The following is a 20,147-nucleotide window of genomic DNA, read 5'->3' as shown; positions in this document are numbered from 1 at the left end:
AGGTCTAAACAGAATTTGCATGACTACAAATGATTGGAGTGCCAATTTTTCTCCAGGGTTCCCAATCCCACAGAAAGCTAGGACAGTTTCCTGACAATCTTTTAAATGTTTTCCATTTTCTCTCTCTTTTAGACTTGTGGATGACCGGTGTGTTGTACAGCCAGAAACAGGGGACCTTAACAATCCTCCCAAAAAATTCAGAGGTGAGATTTCTCAGCCATCTGCTTAAATGTTGATACGATACTTCTTTGTACTGGGTCTAGCTTGTCCAAAATAACAGCTGCGCACATGAAACAATAGTTTCGGTTATTTGTTTGCAATATAATGCTGTTTTGTCTTTTGGGTTGAGGCTCCAATGTTGGTGTTGGTTGCCAATACAAAGAGTATTGCCCTGAAGAAGCCTTGCACATTTGTTTTTATTGTACTTTAGCAGACTGACTTACCTCTTCTAAGAACCCACATAAATCTGAGAATGTGCAACAAGACATCTTTGTGACTAACAGGATGTCTGTGTAGTTTCACTTGCTTTTCTCCAGGTGTGAAGGATAATACTCATTCTAGGATTGAATAAACAAGCAAAAAAAAGATGGGTTGGCAGACCATTGACTGACTCAGACATGATTCTTGGCTTAATCTCAGCATTGTGTTGTGAACTTACAACCTTTCTCCTTTAGATTTTTATTTTATTTTTGCAAATGGTGGGCTTTGTCATGGGAATTAACCTAGTTCTTTTTAAACAGCAACTTTTCAGTTGGAGATATAACACTTGGTCTTCTTTTTTGAGGCAAATCTTGTTATAGTTTTTTTAATGTGTTTTATTTACTCCTTCTGGCACTTTGAAGTGACTGAATTCAATCATCCTCCATGGGGATATTAATTGAATTAGTGATGCTGCTGGGTATTCTCATTGGACTTTGATTTTCAGTGACAAAACACTCTGGTCTTTGGTTTATAAAAGAGGACTCTTGAATAAAGGTAACACAACTGTTAAATTCTCATCCAAGGAGTGTCCACTAAGGCATTTATATCCTATATTCCTAGGTGAAACACATTTTATTTGGACCATCTTAGTATGATAGATTCCCCCCCCCCCAACCAACCATCCTACTACAAAATTATGTGTGCACTGAGTTGGTTTCACTGCGGTGGTGGAATTATGTGTTCCACACAAAATTAAACCAATGTTGTGTTGATGGAACCTGAGTACTTAAAGGAGGTGTGAGTGGGTGGATGTTTAATGGGGTGCTTCAGACTAAATGGAAATAAAACATCATCATATAGTGAGATACACCGGGGGCGGGGGATGTAATTGCTGTTTCATGCATAACACAGTAGCTTCACATCTTGTTTTCAAGCAACCTGTACTTGGGTTATTAATCCCAGCTGAGGGTGTACTACTATTACTACTGCTGCTGCTACTAATAAGCATAATCATGCAGAAACTACCTCTGTGTAGTAGTAGTAGTAGTAGTAGTAGTATTGTATGAAGCATTGTTTATGATTTAGAGCTAATGGTTTGGACACATACTTAGTAATTGCTGGAGGAAATGCAAGGTCTACTCAATAGGGGACTCTGCGATGCCCACTTCAAATGTAACTAGATAGCATGTGTTTTCTTGCTATGTGAACAAGCTGCACCAAGTCTTGGGTTTGTGTGCTTCTCTTCTCCACCCACCCCCACTCCACCCCCCTCCTTTCATGCATCAAAGGGCACAATGAGAAGTTTTCACTTCCACTTTACACAAACAGTTCTCGTTGTATCTGAAACTGGAGAAGGAGGGGGTTAAACTTGGTGAGAGCAAACCAGGTTCAAACTGTGGCTTTTTGGACAAGCCACACTTCCATTAATTCAATCAGAATGGCGGGCTGTGGTTTGTTAAAAAAACCCCTGGAAGCCTATGGTGGCCCTTTATAGCTGTGGGAAAAAAGGAGATGGGAGGAAAGACCATGTGAACCCAAAGTTCACCACACCTATTTGATTCCCATATATTCTCACACTTCCAGGTGTGTGTTCATGTGTCAGAAGAGAATAAGTGCTTTGATGGAATGTAGAACACTATAGATTACTAAGAGGCAACAATGGAAGTAATTATTGATAACCTGTGGACCCTAGTGATGTCATTGCTGCATCCTAGCATGGTGAGGTGGTGTTTGGGGGCACTGGTGGGAGCACAGGGTTGACTCCATTGGCAAAACTAATCAACCTTTATCCTTCAATATAAGCAGTTTTCACTGTAAAAAGGTAGTGGGGTGCATTGTTGCTTCCCATGACCTATGAACAAGTGTTGGGCAGCTACACTCAAATTAGGATTCCCAGTTGCAGGCATGTTGTTCGAGCTTCATGTCTTTGTTAAAAGAAACATGCTAACACTTGTATGCTACTGCATAAAATGTAGAGTCTCATTTCTTTAGATGAGGCAGAGGGAGGGAAAGATGGTCCCTTTATTATCTACATTGCTTTCAGCAGTTCAGAATTATTCCAAAGAAGCTGGCATTGCTTTTTATCTGCGCTGTCATGCGTGTGTGTGTTTCAGCAGCGTACTGCTTGACTAGCATACTAGCAGATTCAGCCATGGCACCTTTGTAATTATCCATGAGTCTGTTTGGGATATGAAAATGAGTGGTTGCTGAGTTTCTTCCCTCGCAGAATAAGACTTGGAAAGCTCTTTTTGTCTCCATGATGACTTCTTGTTCATGTGAATCTTAAATTATTGTGTTAAGAATTTGTATTTTATCAAATCAGGAAACTGGTCGAAATGTGAGATGGTTTAAGAGGGATTTTTTTTAATGATATCTGTTCAATTCTGCTTTCCTTTTGGTTATGATAATTTATCCTATTAATTAGAGATAAGAGAGAAATTCAGTTCAGTTTGCATTTAAAGGCAAACTTACCTAATTTTCACCGTCTGAAATATGACGACATAGCCATCTATTGGAATTTGTACTTCTCCGAATTTTGCAATGCTGTTCGCTAGTCTAGCCAATTAATGTGTACAAAAATGCATATACTAGCATAATGTGTGCATTATATTAGTGAAAATTACCTTCAAAATGCCCTATTTTGCAGAACTTGTGCTGTTACAAGTATAGTAAAGGTAAAGGGAGCTCTGACCATTAGGTCCAGTCGTGACCGACTCTGGGGTTGCGGCACTCATCTTGCTTTATTGGTCGAGGGAGCTGGCATACAACTTCCGGGTTATGTGGCCAGCATGACTAAGCCGCTTCTGGAGAACCAGAGCAGTGCACAGAAACGCCGTTTACCTTCCCACCGGATCAGTACCCATTTATCTATAACTATTTATCTACTTGCACTTTGACGTGCTTTCGAACTGCTAGGTTGGCAGGAGCAGGGACCGAGCAATGGGAGCTCACCCTGTCACGGGGATTCAAACTGCCAACCTTCTGATCGGCAAGTCCTAGGCTCTGTGGTTTAACCCACAGCACCACCTGCTTCCCTTTTACAAGTATAGTACATCATACTTAATCTGCACTTATAAGAAATTGATCTTTTAATGTGGAAGCATACATAGTTTAGAACTCACTGCCTATTGATATCAGGCAGGCACCTTCATTGTACACTTCTCAGTGTTTTATTTCTTTTTAGCTACTGTTGATTTGAATAACCCCTTGAAAAATAAAGTGAAGTTGACAAATTTGCCCATTCCTGCCACCACTAGAGTTAATTCTATGCAGGTATTTTGCATGAGGGCTCTCTGTTGCTGGCAACTCTGTTCTACATATTGTTCAATTCTACAAGAGCTGGCTGTGTTGCCGCAACCTTAACGTCTGACATACTCACTGCAACAGGAGGTTTCTGATTTATTACATTTTTAATCCCACCATTCCTTCAAGGAACTCAGTATGCTGTGCATGGTTCTTTTCTTTCCATTTCTTCCTCACAAAAACCCTGTGAGATATGAGTTTGGCTGAGAGGCAGTGACTGCCTCAAGGTCACCCAACAGGTTTCATGGCTGAGGGCAGACTTGAACCCTGGAATCCAAGATTCTGGTCCAGTGCTTACCACTATATCATACTAGTAGGATCCCGATCAGGCTTTTGTCTCTGCCATAATAACAGCACAATCCTGTACTTGTCCTCTCAAAAGTAAGCCCAGGTGAGTTCAGTGGGACTTATTCTTGAGTAATTGTGTATTGGATTGCAGCCCAGGTTTGCTGAGTTTGGTGCCTTTTACAGCCTGTTGTTATTCCTGCTAAAGTTCCTTTGAATTCCTTTTTAACCAGGCCTTTGCCTGACTTGATCTACATCCTATGCCCTTTTAAAAATGCTGGCTCTTCTGGGGATTTTTAATATGATTGTTGTTTTTGTTTTGATTTTATGTATTCGATTATTCATGTGAACTGCCCTGAGACCTTTGGGTATAGGGTGGTATAGAAAATAAATAAATCATTTTTTACTTAGGTAATTTTGTAATGGATTGCAATGTTAACCTTTACAGTGGCATATTTAACCATTTGTGTATTTTAAATAACGTGTGGAATAATAAGCTTATTTCATTTACCTCCCCTGTAGCTTTCAGAACTCTTGACAAACACAAGGCAATATTGTGAGTTTAAGCCTGTTTCTCAGGTAGCACGTAATGTGAAGCCAAACCACAGTTTAGTGTGAAAGAGCAAACATGCAGGTTCTCAGAGAGAAGCTCTTGGCCACTGCATTCCCCCACTAATCCTGCTGCTGCTGCTTGAGCTACCATGCTACCTGGGGCTTAGCAGTTCATCTGAATCCTGGTCTTGCTGTAGACAAACCATGAGCAATAAAACAAGGACAAACCTTGGTTACAACTTGTGGTTTCTCTGAGGTGAAGCAAACCATGAGCCCAGGTATAATGCTGAGCCAAACCATGGATTAGCCTTGGGTGGTGCAGCAGGAGCAGGACCTGGACAGGAGTACATTGCCCATGGTTATTTTTTTTTCTCTAGGAACCCACAGATTTGCTCCTCCATGCTAAACCATGCATCACAAGCAAGCCAGATCATTGTTTCCTTTTAAAAACAACAACAACAACAACAACAACAACAACAACAACAACAACAACAACAAACCTGTTCAGCTATTCTTAAGCTGTAGTAGTTTGTGGCTCCATAATGTAGGGGTTCTGCATTCATGAATATATTAACTTGCAGAATTTATGGGTGAACCTCACCTTGTAACTGCCACATCCCTGGCTGTGAGACTTGGGTATATGTTCCAACTGATTATGATGAATTTTTCCACAATTTTCCTACTAAATCACAATGCCTTGCTTGATCTGGTTTCCTCTAAACTCCTTAGTATCTTAAAATTCTTAACATGAACACACTTGGAACCAAAATTTCCAAAGCACCTTCAGTCTAGTTTGCAGCCCTAAAGTATGGCAGTATTTTGGTGTCTTAAAAGGATGATCTAAGCACTTTGTGGACCATTCTGCAAGGTGTTTCTAGCAGCATGCAACCACCTGGTTGTGAGTGGGAGTTGGCATTATTTCCTCAAGGCTTGTGGAGACCTGTTGCCATCAGCTGTCCAGGAAGAATGTCGTAGAGCATCTTTGTGCTGGAATGTTAACAGCTTTCTTCAGTTGTGATAGGGATCTAGGGTGATGAGACCTTCAGAAGCTGGTAATTTATTTGTGGTGCTTCCCTTTAGTTCAGTAGCATGCACCGCATGGCTCTCTGTATCTAATGGATAATTCCATAAGTAAAACATTTCTTTCTCCCTTGGAGATCTATTGTGACAAAAATGTTCATCACATAGTCTGGCTTACCAAAACTCTTTCTTTGAACTTGTGCTTAGTACGGTTGATTTAGAGTCAATTGCGCAATTTTTAAAGCATGTTGTTGGAAGGATGGAGTCCATGAAATGTATATAATGAGGGAAATCCTCATAGCCAAACTTATGGCAAGTAGTTTTCAATTCTGTTTGGCTCTTTGACACCAAACCATACCGTGTTTGCTGAGGTTTCCAAATACTGGTATCACACAGTTTTGTTTTTTGTTTTTGTTTTAAATAATGCCTGCTTAGTAGGGTATAACTACTGCTGAGTGTCTAAACAAAAAAAAATATACATATTTTAGAGAGGTGTCAAAATACTAGATAGCATGCAAAAGTTCTGCTTAGCTTTGTGCATCATGCACAGTTTACTAGGTTATGAAATTAAAATAAGTTTAGGGCCATGTTAAAAGTTTAGCACACAGACACACACACACACACACACACACACACACACACACACACACACACAGATTTCCTGCTACAAATTGGACAATGAACACAGAAGTCTATAGGTTTTTCCAGCAGACCTGCTGATTGACCACAGAGGCTATAGCTGCATACTCCTGACTTCTCAGTATTCTTACTGTGTCCTTTTTAAACATGCTCGGCAGTTTTTATCTTTGTGAGGCTAGTATCTGATTCATGTTGCTATGTACTTTGAAGGCCATGGGTGAATATAGCAACATTGGCTGTTGTGCAATTATTTGGCAAGGTAAGGGAGCGACAAGTTTGCTTCTCGTTCCTTCTGTCCCAAGATCACTGTGACGTCAGGGAACCTTGAAATGATTGCATAGTGAAAGTTCAAGCACTCCCTACAATTTCCCCAGTTTGAGACATGATGTGATTTGTCTCATCGCTATCATCTCTATGGCTGTTACATCACAATCATTGCAGGTCACAACACATTCTGTGTGACACTGACAATTGGTTTACCAACTTGTAGCCTTCTAGATGAAACTGGAGACTTGTGAATGATGTCACTGGCTTCTATAGGAGTGCAGTGTATGCTCTAGGTCCAAGTTAGAGGACCAGAGTTATCTCCATATTAGGTTGCTCTCTGACTCAGATGCTAGTCTAGCCGACTGACAAAATCCCCTTAGATATCAAAACGACTCTTGGGTTTATATGTAAGAGGCTTCCGTGGATAACATGTTTGCATTTCTGGCTCATTCAGGGCAAAACAGAACTTTATAACTATCGGAATCCCAATAAGTCTAGACTCATTACAAGGTTAGATCTCTGGTAGGTATTTTTCTGCAAAGGCTTAAGCATTGTTTGCTAAAACATTCCATAAACTATTATGGTGCAAGTTTGTGGCCTCCAACACAAGTATTTAATGTATCTTTAAACATAGCAGTTCAAATTATACTGTACTTTCATTCCATTTTCAACATGTTTGGGCCCCTCTGCTAGTTTTTGAAAGGAAGAGGGGGAAAGTTATCATTTTGAAACCATGGGTTGGCTTTGCATACTACATTTTTTAATCTCTGACTTTTCAGTTCAGCCCTATTCATATTTTTATGATGTCTTTCCAGAAACTTGGGTAGATTGATGCTTTCTTGTCTGACCACATGGGAAATTTCTGAAGTGTTATGAACTTCTCCTTGGGTGGTGTCATGGTGATGCTAATGTTACGCTGAGAGAATGGCCTGGAGGGGCATGATGCAGTTCCTGTACTGAAGTGCACTTCCTGTGACCTACCTTCAAGGAAGCCACTTGAGAAATGTAGGTAGAGCTCCTTGGATGAAGAGTGCAATGCATGGAGATATAGGACTTAAGAAAACAAAATCAAATCAAATGTTTTGTGCATATCCACTAACAAATTTTCAGCTTAGGTCTAACCTTGCTGATGTTGACTTTGATGTTAATAATGTTAGAGGCTAAAGCTTTCCTCTTCTTCTGTTTCATCTGCCTCTAGTGAGCTTAGACTGCCGCATGAATTGGGGCTGCATTCCCTCAGATTACAACTTTGTGGGAATTGAACATCTTCCTTGAAGTTCGTTTCTTTCTAGACTTACGAGAAGGAAGGGCAACATATCCACCATATTGTATATATTTATTTATTCTTGCTACTGTCCTCTCCAAATATTCAACATGCATACACAAAGCACATTTTTTAAAGCAGGATGAGAAACAACTGGTCCTCTAGCTGTTGGCCTCCAACTCTCCTCATCCTTGACATTTGAGCTGGGGCCAATGGGAGATGGAGTCCAAGGATGTCTGGAGGGCCACAAATGTTAAACATCAATGTGGCAGTAAGCATTTAAGTTCCCTTTTAATGGTTCCTTTTTCTCCAGTATGGAAATAAACTGTAAAGGTACTGCACGTTTGTTACTTTGAAATACAAGCTGCAGAAGAGATGACAGCAGCAAATGTGATAAAATTGAAGCCTAGGGAGCCATAGAGATGGGAGGTTTAATTTGACGTTTCTGAACATCTAAATCTCCCCAAATTGAAAGAAAAACAGGCAAATGTGTTACTTGGTGTGTCTGGACTGCTGCAGTTCCCTGAAGCAGCGTACACAGTATGATTTAGAATGACTGAACATTTTAGCCCTTGTAAACAGCTGATTTTTATTCTTAAATGAAAGTGAGATATATTCAAATAATAGGAATGAAAAAGCTATAGGTTCCAAACGTACCGTATTTTTTGCTCTATAAGACTCACTTTCTCTCTCCTAAAAAGTAAGGGGAAATGGAGCGAATGCAGGCTGTGCAGCTATCCCAGAAGCCAGAACAGCAAGAGGGATTGCTGCTTTCACTGCGCAGAGATCCCTCTTGCTGTTCTGGCTTCTGAGATTCAGAATATTTTTTTTCTTGTTTTCCTCCTCCAAAAACTAGATGCGTCTTGTGGTCTGGTGTGTCTTATAGAGCGAAAGATACGGCAAGTAGAATAAAAAAAAAATCAGAAGTGTTCAGGGAGTAGTATATGTGGGATTGTTCCATTTTGACTTTTAAATAGCTTGCATGGCTTGCTATGATAGGGGGCTGATAATGGTGACATCAGTGCCGTACATTTAGGACACAGTTATACCACTTTGACAATCATGGCTTCCCTCAAATAAGCCTGGGAAATGTAGTTTAACCCCCCCCCCGAGCTATAATTCCCAGCATCCTTAAACCAAAGTTCCAAGGATTCTTTGGGGGAAAGCAATGTGTTTTAAATGTGCTGCTGCTTTCAATGTGTGGTGTGGGTGTGAAGGACGATGCAGAACAAAGGAGAGCACTGTGTCATATTAAGAGCATAGAGTCATGCCATATACCAGGCCAGCTTGGCATCTGTTGCATGCCTTCTAGCTGGAGATAGCATGGATTGAAACTGGGACATCCTTCATGCAACACATATGCGATGATGCTTACCTAAGAATTAGGGTTAAGTGAACCCTTGTGAATCAAGTTGTGCTGCAGGGCCTAAAAGCTACCCGGTTTACTTCATGACCGCCTCTAGCTGTGACCCCTGCTGAGTAGATTTGAAATATGCTTGTAAGGTGGCATTGTGCAAGGTGAAGGGAGACATTGACAAGATCTGCCTCTAAATAACTGGGAAACAATGAATACCAGTGGTAGCCAGTTTAAAATTGGTGAGTGTGTATTTAAGGAGCTTATTTAACTCCTCCCTCCTCCAACCTTCTTCACTTTTGCAAAGAAGCACATAATGTTTTGGGTAGGGCTGAGGGCAACCATGCCAAAAGGCTGAGTTAGCTATAAAGTAGAACACTCCGGCAAATAAATCTAGCTCCAGCATTGTAGACAAAGGCATATTGCAGATTTGTTGCCATAGCTGCTGTGTAAAATCTGACCTTAACTGCAGTAACACTATGTTAGAAAGAACTAGATAATCAGTTTTCTAAAATTAGTGTGTTCCCTACTTAATAAGCTGGTATGAGCAAGATATTTAATGAAATATTATACTTGGTTACAATATGCCATGGGACTGAAATACTTTGGATCTATGGGGAGTTGAGCTCAGGACGGCTTAGCCTCAGTTATAGCTTCATAAAAGCCATTAAAAGTGCATAATGAAGTGTGACTGTGAAAATAATGTTCAGGTGGTCTGAGTATCTTCCCTGAAAGACTAACGGTGGAATCCAGTGTAGCGCTAAGGATTTCTGCTTGAGCAATGGAACATTCCCTGCCTCCTCCTGCTTGCCCCCCAAATCTGTTGCAAATATTTCCCCAGCCCTCTGGAGCTGATTTGGGAAGGGCTCAGGGTATATGCTAAGGTTACCAGACGTCCCTGTTTTGCGGGGACAGTCCCTGGATTTACAAATCAATCCCCTGACAAAATCAATCTATTTAGTAGGAAGTTGAAAAGTGTCCCCAGATTCATTGAAAAAAATCTGGTAACCTTAGTGTATGCTCAGAGAGGAGAGAAGGAAAAGTCCTGATGCACAAATGGGGAAATCCTTCTGCTGATAGGATGGTACAGTCGTACCTTGGAAGTTGAACAGAATCCATTCCGGAAGTCCATTTGACTTCTATAACATTTGAAAACCAAATCACAGCTTCTGATTGGCTGCAGGAAGCTCCTGCAGCCAATCAGAAGCCATGGAAGCCCTGTTGGACGTTTGGCTTCCAAAAATAGTTCGCAAACAGTCACTTCTGGGTTTGCGACGTTCACAACCCAAAACGTTTGGGAACTAAGCTGTTCGAAAACCAAAGTACGACTGTATATTGTTAACACATCTGTGTAGCCAATCCTAGTAGATAACTCAGGAGTTCTATTTAATGAGCTTACTCCCAGGGTTAGGACTGCAGCCTACGATTTCAGGGACTGTAAGTCCAGAATCCTGCAGGTTGGTGTACGCAGGTTGCCCACCTTTAGCTTTCTGAATTATGGATATTCAGAACACAACAAATTGACATTTTCAAGGTTGGTTCCCTGATGTTCCTTCCAGCTGAGATTGTAACATACCAAAACAAATAAAATAATAAACAACTGACAAAACACATGGTTGCGTACAGAATGTTCAGTTCTCAGCATGCTTATGGCAGACAACATAACACTATACTTACTTAGCTTTGTTTTATTTTTAAAAAGCAATATTTCCTTTCCTCTCTCAAATAAGCACTTTTGAAAGAGGAGACAGGGCTGTTTGAAAATCTTTAAGGCGTTACTAGTAGGACTGTTAGTTCCTGAAATATGAATTCATAGAAAGTATGCCTGGATTGCATCCTTGCTATCTGTATTCATGATGCATATATGTTCAGCTTTTACAATAATATATCCAAAGGCTTTATTATATTTCCTTTTTTTAGGAAAGGGGGAAACGGTGAACAAAATATGGGGAAGGAATGCATGTATGTGTGAGAAGTTTTATCAATTTGTACAAGTACAGTGCAAATGATGGCAGACTCTGCAATTCTGTTCTCTTTATGATCCCACCTCTGTACTACAGTGAGTAAGCATTCATGGCCTGATACTCTCACCACTTAATACATTATTACACTAAGTGAAACTAATGGCATCACTACCTGGTGCCTTCAACAATTTATTTATTTTTAAATTTTCTATACTGCCCTACATCTGATGATCACAGGGCGGTTTACAATATAAAAACACAAAAATACACACCATAACAATGAACAAAACAATAACGCCCCCCTCAGATTAAAAGGCCATTGACTTCCTGCTGTCAATGTTGTTCTGCTTTTCTCCTTTGTCTTCTCTTTCTCTCTACAGTTTCAGTACACCTGCTTGTGCAACTGTAATTATATCTGTATAGCAAAACCATCCAGTCCTTGACTTCTGTCCTTGAGTATGCTGGTTTCAGTCATTTTGTTATGCAAGCTATGAAAACCTGCCTGTCCAGTTTGTCTGTGCTGGAGACTTTCCCTGTATTCAGTGCGTAAGCTCTGGAGGTGAATTTATAGTTTTCACTAACAGCATAGCAAACCACAGAACGAATGTTGTGTCTTCAAAGATAAACAGCTTTTATACAAACATTAGGTATGCTTCGGTTGCAGAGCATCTATACCCCATCTATTGTGACTTACTGGGGGATTTCAGCCTGGGGAAAAATAGAACTTTCAGAACTTACCGTACTTAATCATCCTTAATAGTTAAGGAATATAGTGCATCATCAAGTGGCCCAGTGGTGGTTTTTACTTGCCAACACTTTGGGCATGTCCTGATGGTTGCTTCACTCGCCTCTGATTTTAGATGCCAAAGTTCCTTGCATTGCATGTTGACTGCAGTAACCGACACAAAGCAATTTATTGAGGCTGTTTTCTCTTTTCTCTGCTGCGAGGAGTTACTGCTATGTGTTAAATAAGCAAAACTGTTCATCCAGCGGAGAAACATTTGATAAAGCAATTGTTGCAAATTCGAGTCAGTTCTCTGAAATTATGATAGTTCTATGAACAAAGGGCCATGTATCTTTGGCTTGGCTTTTGTGTTGGCTCTTAATTGCCACCTCTCCCCCCCCCCCCCGAGTGTTGTGGCATGTGCCAAGAACTCAAGGGAAGGGAGAGGTGTTTCCTTAGGCTTCACATTGGGCTTCTACTGAAGGGAGAGCAAAATCTGTTTCTCCCAAGTTCTCTGCAAGTACAGTGGTACCTCGGGTTACATACACTTCAGGTTACATACACTTCAGGTTACACACTCCGCAAACCCAGAAATAGTGCTTCAGGATAAAAACAGAAATCGGGCTCCGGCAGCCCGGCGGCAGCAGAAAGACCCATTAGCTAAAGTGGTGCTTCAGGTTAAGAACAGTTTCAGGTTAAGAACGGACCTCCGGAATGAATTAAGTACTTAACCCGAGGTACCACTGTAATGGAGAGTTTGCAGAGCAAATCTTTCTGCTTGGGCTGTGGGACAGGAGTAGCTGTTGGAGTGAGGGGAAGGCAAATGTCGCTGTTGACTTATCTAGTAGATTTGTGGAAGCCTCACATGCTGCAACTGTTTGCCTGCATTTATTTATTTATTTTGAAAATTGTTACCCAATCAAAATCAGATCTATCACTGATTTTTGTTTCGTTTTTGGATCGAGCAATATTGCCTTGCAGGATAGATTTATGACTTCTGGTACCTTCATGGAAGACCTAAAGCTCCATTAATATATGCGACCCCCTAAGATTTCTCCTACATATTTTGAATGCTGAGACCTTGACTGAAACTATTCAGCTGATTGTTCTGTAAAATAGGGTGCGTAACTGGATTGAATCCTTGTCCTTTTTCACTTTGAATTTTGGCAGCTTCTCTTTGTACCCCCTGCCTTTCAACGTAAACTAAAGATGTATTTTAACTGCCAGTACTGTACCTGGCAATAGAGATATAATTTTCTTCAGCAGGTGATGGATGCATGATTAGCATCTTAAGCACGGACAAAGTAACATTCTGTCCTCCATCAGAAGACAGAATTCTTCTATTAAGCAGTACAATCTTTTATTTTAAGCCAAAACAACTTTAGATAGAAAATATAGACTAGCTTGAGTTTAATAGCATGTTTTTATTCTTCCAAGGGGCTGATGGATTTTGTCCACTGTACTGTATTAACACAAGATTGGTTAAACTGGGAGGTAGTGGCTGGCCCAAGGTCACTCGATGAGTTTCATGGCTGAGGGGAGTTTTGAACCCGGGTCTCTTTTGCCCGTGTCCAACATTTTACTCAGTACGTCACACTGGCTCTCAACAGTGGTACTGAATAGTTCCTTGGCAGCAGTTCTTCATGTATAGCCGGGCTAGACTTACCTTAAATAACCCTCACTTTGGCATAGGTTTGCTCCACTAGCAGATGAAATGGGTTTGTCCTTCTCTGTATTGCCTTGGTACCTGAGTTGGTGTTCAGAAAAGTTAAGGGCAAAGTAGGAAAGGACAGAGGCTGTGATGCTAAAAGGAGGCAAAGGAGGATCAGGTAATAGGCAAAAGGGAATAGAGTGCAATTGGTCAGCAGCAGCCAATTAAAACCAGAGATTTGAGTTGCCATTTGGGGGAATTGTGTGCTTTGCCAGGATGGAGTAGTTATGGGGCTAAACTTTGTATCCCTGAGAGAGAATGTATGATGATGATGATGCTAATCATAATCATAATCATATTTATACCCTGCCCATCTGGCTGGGTTTCCCCAGCCACTCTGGGCGCCTAACAGTATACTGTATATAAAAACATAGCAAAACATAGTATATTAAGATTATATAGTATGAATGTGCATAATATTTCTGAAACCAGGATATTAAAATTTTAATAAGAATATTAAGCTAACTTAATTTTGGATAAACTTCATCAGGATCTATTTTGTATGATATCCAGTGGTGAATGGAATTTAAATATTTTTGACTTGGTCTAATGTAAATTTGTTTTTTCAATTGAAAATTGGAATCATTGGGTGAAATACAACACCACCATCTCTTTCAGTTGTTCTACCTATACAAGGATTTCAGCTTGCCAGGTAGAACTATCCCTTCCACCCCCTCATGCTGTTCTAGGGGTTCTCCTGACTGCCCCAAGCCAATTTTGGAGGGATGCAATTGGGGAGTCCCATCACACAAGTGGAAGTCCTTGCACAAGGCTTCCACTGATAGGGCTGGTTATGTAAACCTCACCCAGTGTGTTGTATTCAGTGTAAGTCCTACTCTGAGTGGACCCACTAAAATTAAGGCATGATTAATGAAATAGCAATGTTAGAATATAAATCTGCATAAAGCCGTTTCCAGAGCTATAGAAACAAACCTCACATCAAGTAATGGCTAATTGAAATAGGAGGGTTTTCAACGTCTTATTTAGTATTACAACTGAAGGGCCCAACTGTATATTCTTGGAGAAGGGACTAATATGACCCTATCCCTAGTGCCTGCCAGTCTAACTGATCTTTAAAGGTGACCCACAAGGAAGAGCTTGGATACTAACCTTACAGCACAGGGAGATTCATATGGGTGCACGTAGTCCTTCTGGTCACAAACAGTTTAACGAAGAAGCAGGCGTTTTTAAAAGGGTGTTTCCCCACTGCTTGCTGCCTTTACTTTATTATTTAATCACTGCTGATGCCTATTGCTCATCATGCTTAAAAATAAAAGATTGCAGAGAGTTCTAAAACAATCTATCCAAACTGGGTGAATGGGCAGTTAAATGGAAAATACAATTCAATCTAAGCATATGTAAAGTGATGTACATTGGGACACAAAAAACAACAACCCAACACCCCCTTTTTAAAAAACACACCATATGCTAATGAGATATGAATTGGTGCTGACAGACCACAAACAAGACTTCAGGATCATAGTGGATAGCTCAATGAAGATGTTGACCCAATGTGCGACAGCTGGAAATGAACTGGCAACCAGTTCTGCTGTTTTATCACAGGGACTGTATGCTTTCTGAATGGAATCTGGCCACTGCATTTTCGACCAGTTGAATTTTCTGAGTTGTCTTTGGAGGGGAGTCCAGCATAATGCGTTGTAATGATCCCGTCTGGAAGTTACCAGAGCACGGAGTACAATGTCCAGGTCATCTATGTTCAAAAGGAGCTGGAGCTGGAAATAGGCAGCCATAGCTAGTGAGGCCACCTGAGCCTCTAGTGACAATGCCATTGCTTTTAAGGAAAATGTAGGTTTTTAGATAGGAAATCAGATTTTAGCTAAACGGCGTAGGATTAAAACGGGAGGATTAAAAGCTAAAACTTGTGCTTGAAGCTCAGGGGTCAATTAATTTTTGCAAACAGCTTCAGTAATAAGTCAAGTTTCTGGCTTTAAATTTTGAGATTTTCTTTTGCCTGGAAGAAAACCTTTTCCGTGGGAGGCCTAATATCAGATGGTGGCATTTTAATAGGGAGCCAGTTTTCTTCTGTGGTAGCGAACAGAAATTGGCACGGTACGGTGTAGAATGAGATATCAAATGTCACTGCTGATACAGTCCTGGTGGACTGCTTTTGAAGTAGGAGGACCTTGTTAGTTCTCTAAAACACTAACAGCAAGAAAACAAGTGGTGGAACATCCAGTGCAAGAGTTTCTGTTTCCTGTTCTCCTTCTGCCCTTTCCGTTGCTCACACACTTCATGCTAATTTAGCTTATTCAGGATACAGTTCTCTACCCGTTTCCCCCAAGAGGAAACCCTGTTGAATTCAGCAGGACTTGCTTCTGTGTAGAGGAGATGATGATGATTTATTGAATTTATATACCGCCCTATACCTGGGGGTCTCAGGGCAGTTCACATAATAAAGATATAAAAGCACAAAATACATAATAAAAATAATGTGGGATGAAGCAGAAGTTCTCTTGGTTTGCATTTTGATGTCAGTTGACCTGTCAATTTTGCTCTTTGCACAGCGATGCTTTGGATATTGTAATGCAGTTTTCCAGCAACAAAAAGCATCCAACCGTATATATTGGGGAAATAGCAGGCAAAAATAATAGGTGGAATGGCTTGTAAAACGTTCATGAGAATGAGTATAATTTTTCATGCAGGTTTTTCTTTATTTCAATGAAGTTTGTCCACTGATGGAAAAAAGTGAGGTAAACTGTACAGTACTTTAAAACTGAGAGAAACCAAAATGCATAGATTTGTTCATTTCTACTTTTGAATAGACACATATAGAATTATCTTTCAGTCTTTTATCCTAATGTCATCTGGTGGCTAACAGTTTGTCAAACAAACAAACCACCAATAACCTATAGTAAGGTAAAGGTAAAGGGACCCCTGACCATTAGGTCCAATCGTGGCCGACTCTGGGGTTGCGGAGTTCATCTCGCTTTACTGGCCGAGGGAGCTGGCCAGCTTCTGGGTCATGTGGCCAGCATGACTAAGCCGCTTCTGGCACAACCAGAGCAGCGCATGGAAACGCCATTTACCTTCCCGCCGGAGTGGTACCTATTTATCTACTTGCACTTTGAACTGCTTTCGAACTGCTAGGTTGGCAGGAGCAGGGACTGAACAACGGGAGCTCACCCCTTCGTGGGGATTCGAACCACCAAACTATGGTAATAAAAGCCACTTAGCTAAAATGAAACAAAAATGTAACTTTAAAAATAGTAAAATGCCCCAGTAACTCAAAAGTAGTGCTAATACTGCTTTTGAAATAGGGACAGGCGCAGGCGAAGTCTTCAGAGGCAGCGAATTCTGCATTGATTTTATCTTTGTGTCCTTGATGTTCTAACATGGCATTGGTATCAGGGGTGAATTCAGAAATCTATAGATGTGCAAAGCCTTGCAGCTCTGCGTTTGAAAATGGTTGGACTTGTATTTTTTCACATGAATGTCCTTTGCATAGTGCATAGTGAGACAAGCATGCTATAGAAGGCTGTGCATAGTGAGACAAGCATGCTATAAAAGCATGCTATAGAAGGCAAGCTATAAAAACATGCTATATGTTTTTATTCTGGTACTATTCTGCAGCAGTGGAAATGTTCTGCGATACTAGCTAGTAAAAAATGCTCGAGATAAGCTCTGCACCTGCACCCCATCATCAGCAACCTGTGTTGCCAATAATACTGTCAGCACATTTTAAATGCTGGGTCTCAAAGAGCAAGAAGAAAGAGGATGCTGGTCCCAGTCTATGAAGACTGTAAGATGCAGCACCTCAGATTAACCTGCAAAGGAATTGACAAACAGTGCAGTTCATGCTAAGTTGTGCATCTTGTTCTCTGTGTCTCATACCCGAAACCAGTCTAACTGCCACATTTTGTAGCTTCTCAACAGTTTTAAAGGCCAGCCTCACATGCAATATATTAGTCTGGTCAGGAGGTTCCCAGGGCACACACCATGATGATAAAAATCCTCTCTTTTTTAAAAGGAAGGGGCATAATTTACAAATCCACTTGTTGATGAAACATGCTCCTGGACACTACCTGCACTTGGGCATCCCAGAGAGAACCTGGATTTAGGAACATTCTCCAATCACACATTAGTTCTTTCTGGGAGTATTATCTAATTTTTAGAGCAGGCATTTCCACCATCAGTCTTGGAGTGTCAACAATTGAGACTCTTTCCATTAAAGCTGATCAGGGAGGCCCTGGACATCTTTGCTACTGACTTTGAAATGCCTGCTTGATTTTACCCTCTATCACAGGACTTCTGTTTATTGTTACTGAGAGACTCACGTCAACCATGTTTCCTCTTGGACACTGAGCAACTGATTCCTTCAGGAGGCAGTTAGAGCTACTCTTATGTTTCTTCTCTCTCTCCTAATGCTCAAGCTATCACAATCCTTTTGTCTTTTGCAAATTAGCACCTGTTCATTCACTGTTCCTGTCTAGTGGGTAAAATGGTCATATTTTAAATTAGAAGCATGCATGGTCATGTAGTGTGAATTCTACACTCTACCCATCATATTTTCAGGATATAAATAAAGCAAAGTGTTGTGTGAATATTTGTAGAAAATTGAACCAATAGTTGATGGAAAGGACTCTCTCTTTTATTCAGAGACCTGTTAATATGCTCAGCATTCCCAAGTGCTTCTGCAATATCTTCTGCCCACCTTGGTATAGCATGTGATGTAGCCTATGTTTAAAAATACTGTAGCATGCATCAATCCTGTCATAAGTGAGAGGCACTTCTACGATGCTCACACTGGAGAAGCTTTCTTTCGGGAACCTTCAAATTAGGCCCCAGTTTTTGCAGTGTTTCAGTGGCGAGTGTCTATATGGGGAACCGTGGGAACACCAGATGTGTGGAGAGAAGCTTGAGCCACAGACTGGCTGCTCAAACAGGAAATGCAAGTTGACTGCTGGTTCTGTTTCTCTTGGTTGACAAATGTCTTAGGCAGCTTCCCAGAGCAATATACTAAATGATTGTGCTGGAGGACAACTTAATGTTGAATCATACTTCAACCACATTCTCATTTCTTTGCCCCAGCTTAGCCTCTTCCTCTCTTTTTGCTACCACCCATGCATTTATATTCTTATGGCTTATCCTATTTACTGAAATATAGCTTAATATCCTGAAAGTGATATGCAGAAATCACTTTTGTTTTTAAGGCATTCAAAAGATGTGAGACATTGAAGCACATTATCATTACTGTAAACGCACATCCATTAAACAGGACGCCTTTTTAAAATCCTGCTTTGTAAGGCTCTCTTAATTTGAATGCTCCTCATATTGAAGTGGTTCAGCAAGTAGGATTTTCAAAGACCGTGCTATTTAGGGCTTTGTAACCGTGAATAGGCAATGAGAATAGCTTCATATTATTCTCCTGATGTAGGTTCGAAGCAGAAATCAATTTAGCTTTTGAAAGAAACGTGGTTTCTGAAGAAGTAAAGGTTTTAAAGCTGGCAAAGTGTGCAGTCCTAGTTAAAAATTTGCCGTGGCCTTGAACTTAATTGACAATCTTAGATAGTTCTTTCTCAGGGCACTACTGTTAACACAGGGACTGCCAATGAAGCTGAATGTTGGAAGATGTAGAGCAGACAAAAGAGAGTATTTCTTCACACAGCACATAGTTAAGCTGTCTATGCTCCTCAACATTTCAAAAATTTCCCTCAGAATTTATCTTGCAGCATTTACATTCCAAGGTGTGAATACCCTTATGTCTAGAGCATTTTGCATGGTTTTTGCTTAAGTCTTACAGTGGAAAGGAGAGTCGCCTAGAAGAGAGGTGTTAAAGCACTTAAAGAAAAAAAGGGGGGAAACCCCCACAAAAACACAAGTGTCTAATGTAGAGTACTGTATATTATACTGGGGTGCACTCTGCATTTTAAACTTGCAGTTGTTTACAGTATCTAGTGATTGCTTGTATCTCATGAGCAACAACAGCACAAGCAGATATTAAGCTTTAACTACCCTGCTGAAAAAGACAGGATAGGCTGTTTAACTCTAGACTTTAATATGTTCTTCTGTGTCTAAAAATATGTGGTAGCATTCTGAAGCCTTGTTTAAATGCCTTTAGGTCCCTTTTTCTGGCAGACCTTGCTTCCGTTCATGGTTTCTGAACATTTGTTCTTCCCATCTGAGAACCACTCTAATAATGCTGGTATAGTTGCATTTTCTATTATCCAGCTGTCTGATCTTTAGCACACACCACCAAAAAAATAAAAAAATAAAAATACCCACAATGAGGCCTGCTTCTTTCTGGCGTTTAGCTTTCACTTGCCTTATTTGGTAACGCTCTGCTCCTTGTTGCTTCTGGAAGGAACTGTTCTGCTAGTTTAGGGACTATTTTTCCACTTTCGTTTCCCTTCCTCCAAAGTTAAGGAGATTGTTTTCAGTAGTAGGGAAATCGTCAGTGTTAATCAACTTGGATTATTGTGGATAGGAAATAGGCTTGGTGGGAGGTTGTTTGTGTATATCTGTGTCATTGAATCTTTAAGCGTTTGAGGGAATTAAAAGTCCACTTAGTTCAATGTCTTCATGCAGGGCACCCATGTCTGCCAATTCCTCTGAGAATGGCTTTCGGTGTTATAAAAAGTGCTGGAATAGCTGAGTTGACGATATTGTGCCTCTTCTGTAATTTT

General features: G+C 40.6%; 1 protein-coding gene across 8 annotated transcripts in view; it reads left to right on the top strand.

The window, feature by feature from the left end:
* ITPR1 (inositol 1,4,5-trisphosphate receptor type 1) overlaps positions 1–20,147 on the top strand; it is a 199,093-nt gene that overhangs the window by 31,368 nt on the left and 147,578 nt on the right. For all 8 annotated transcript variants that reach the window (XM_081901286.1, XM_081901281.1, XM_081901283.1 and 5 more), the window contains one exon: positions 133–203. In XM_081901286.1, the coding sequence (XP_081757412.1) occupies positions 133–203 (71 nt within the window). The remainder of the gene's footprint in view (positions 1–132; positions 204–20,147) is intronic.

Source organism: Podarcis melisellensis (assembly GCF_964234715.1).
Source record: "Podarcis melisellensis genome assembly, chromosome: 2".
Classification (NCBI taxonomy): Eukaryota; Metazoa; Chordata; class Lepidosauria; order Squamata; family Lacertidae; genus Podarcis; species Podarcis melisellensis.
The sequence above is the reverse complement of the archived record's forward strand: the minus strand, read 5'-3'. Positions and strand labels throughout refer to the sequence as shown.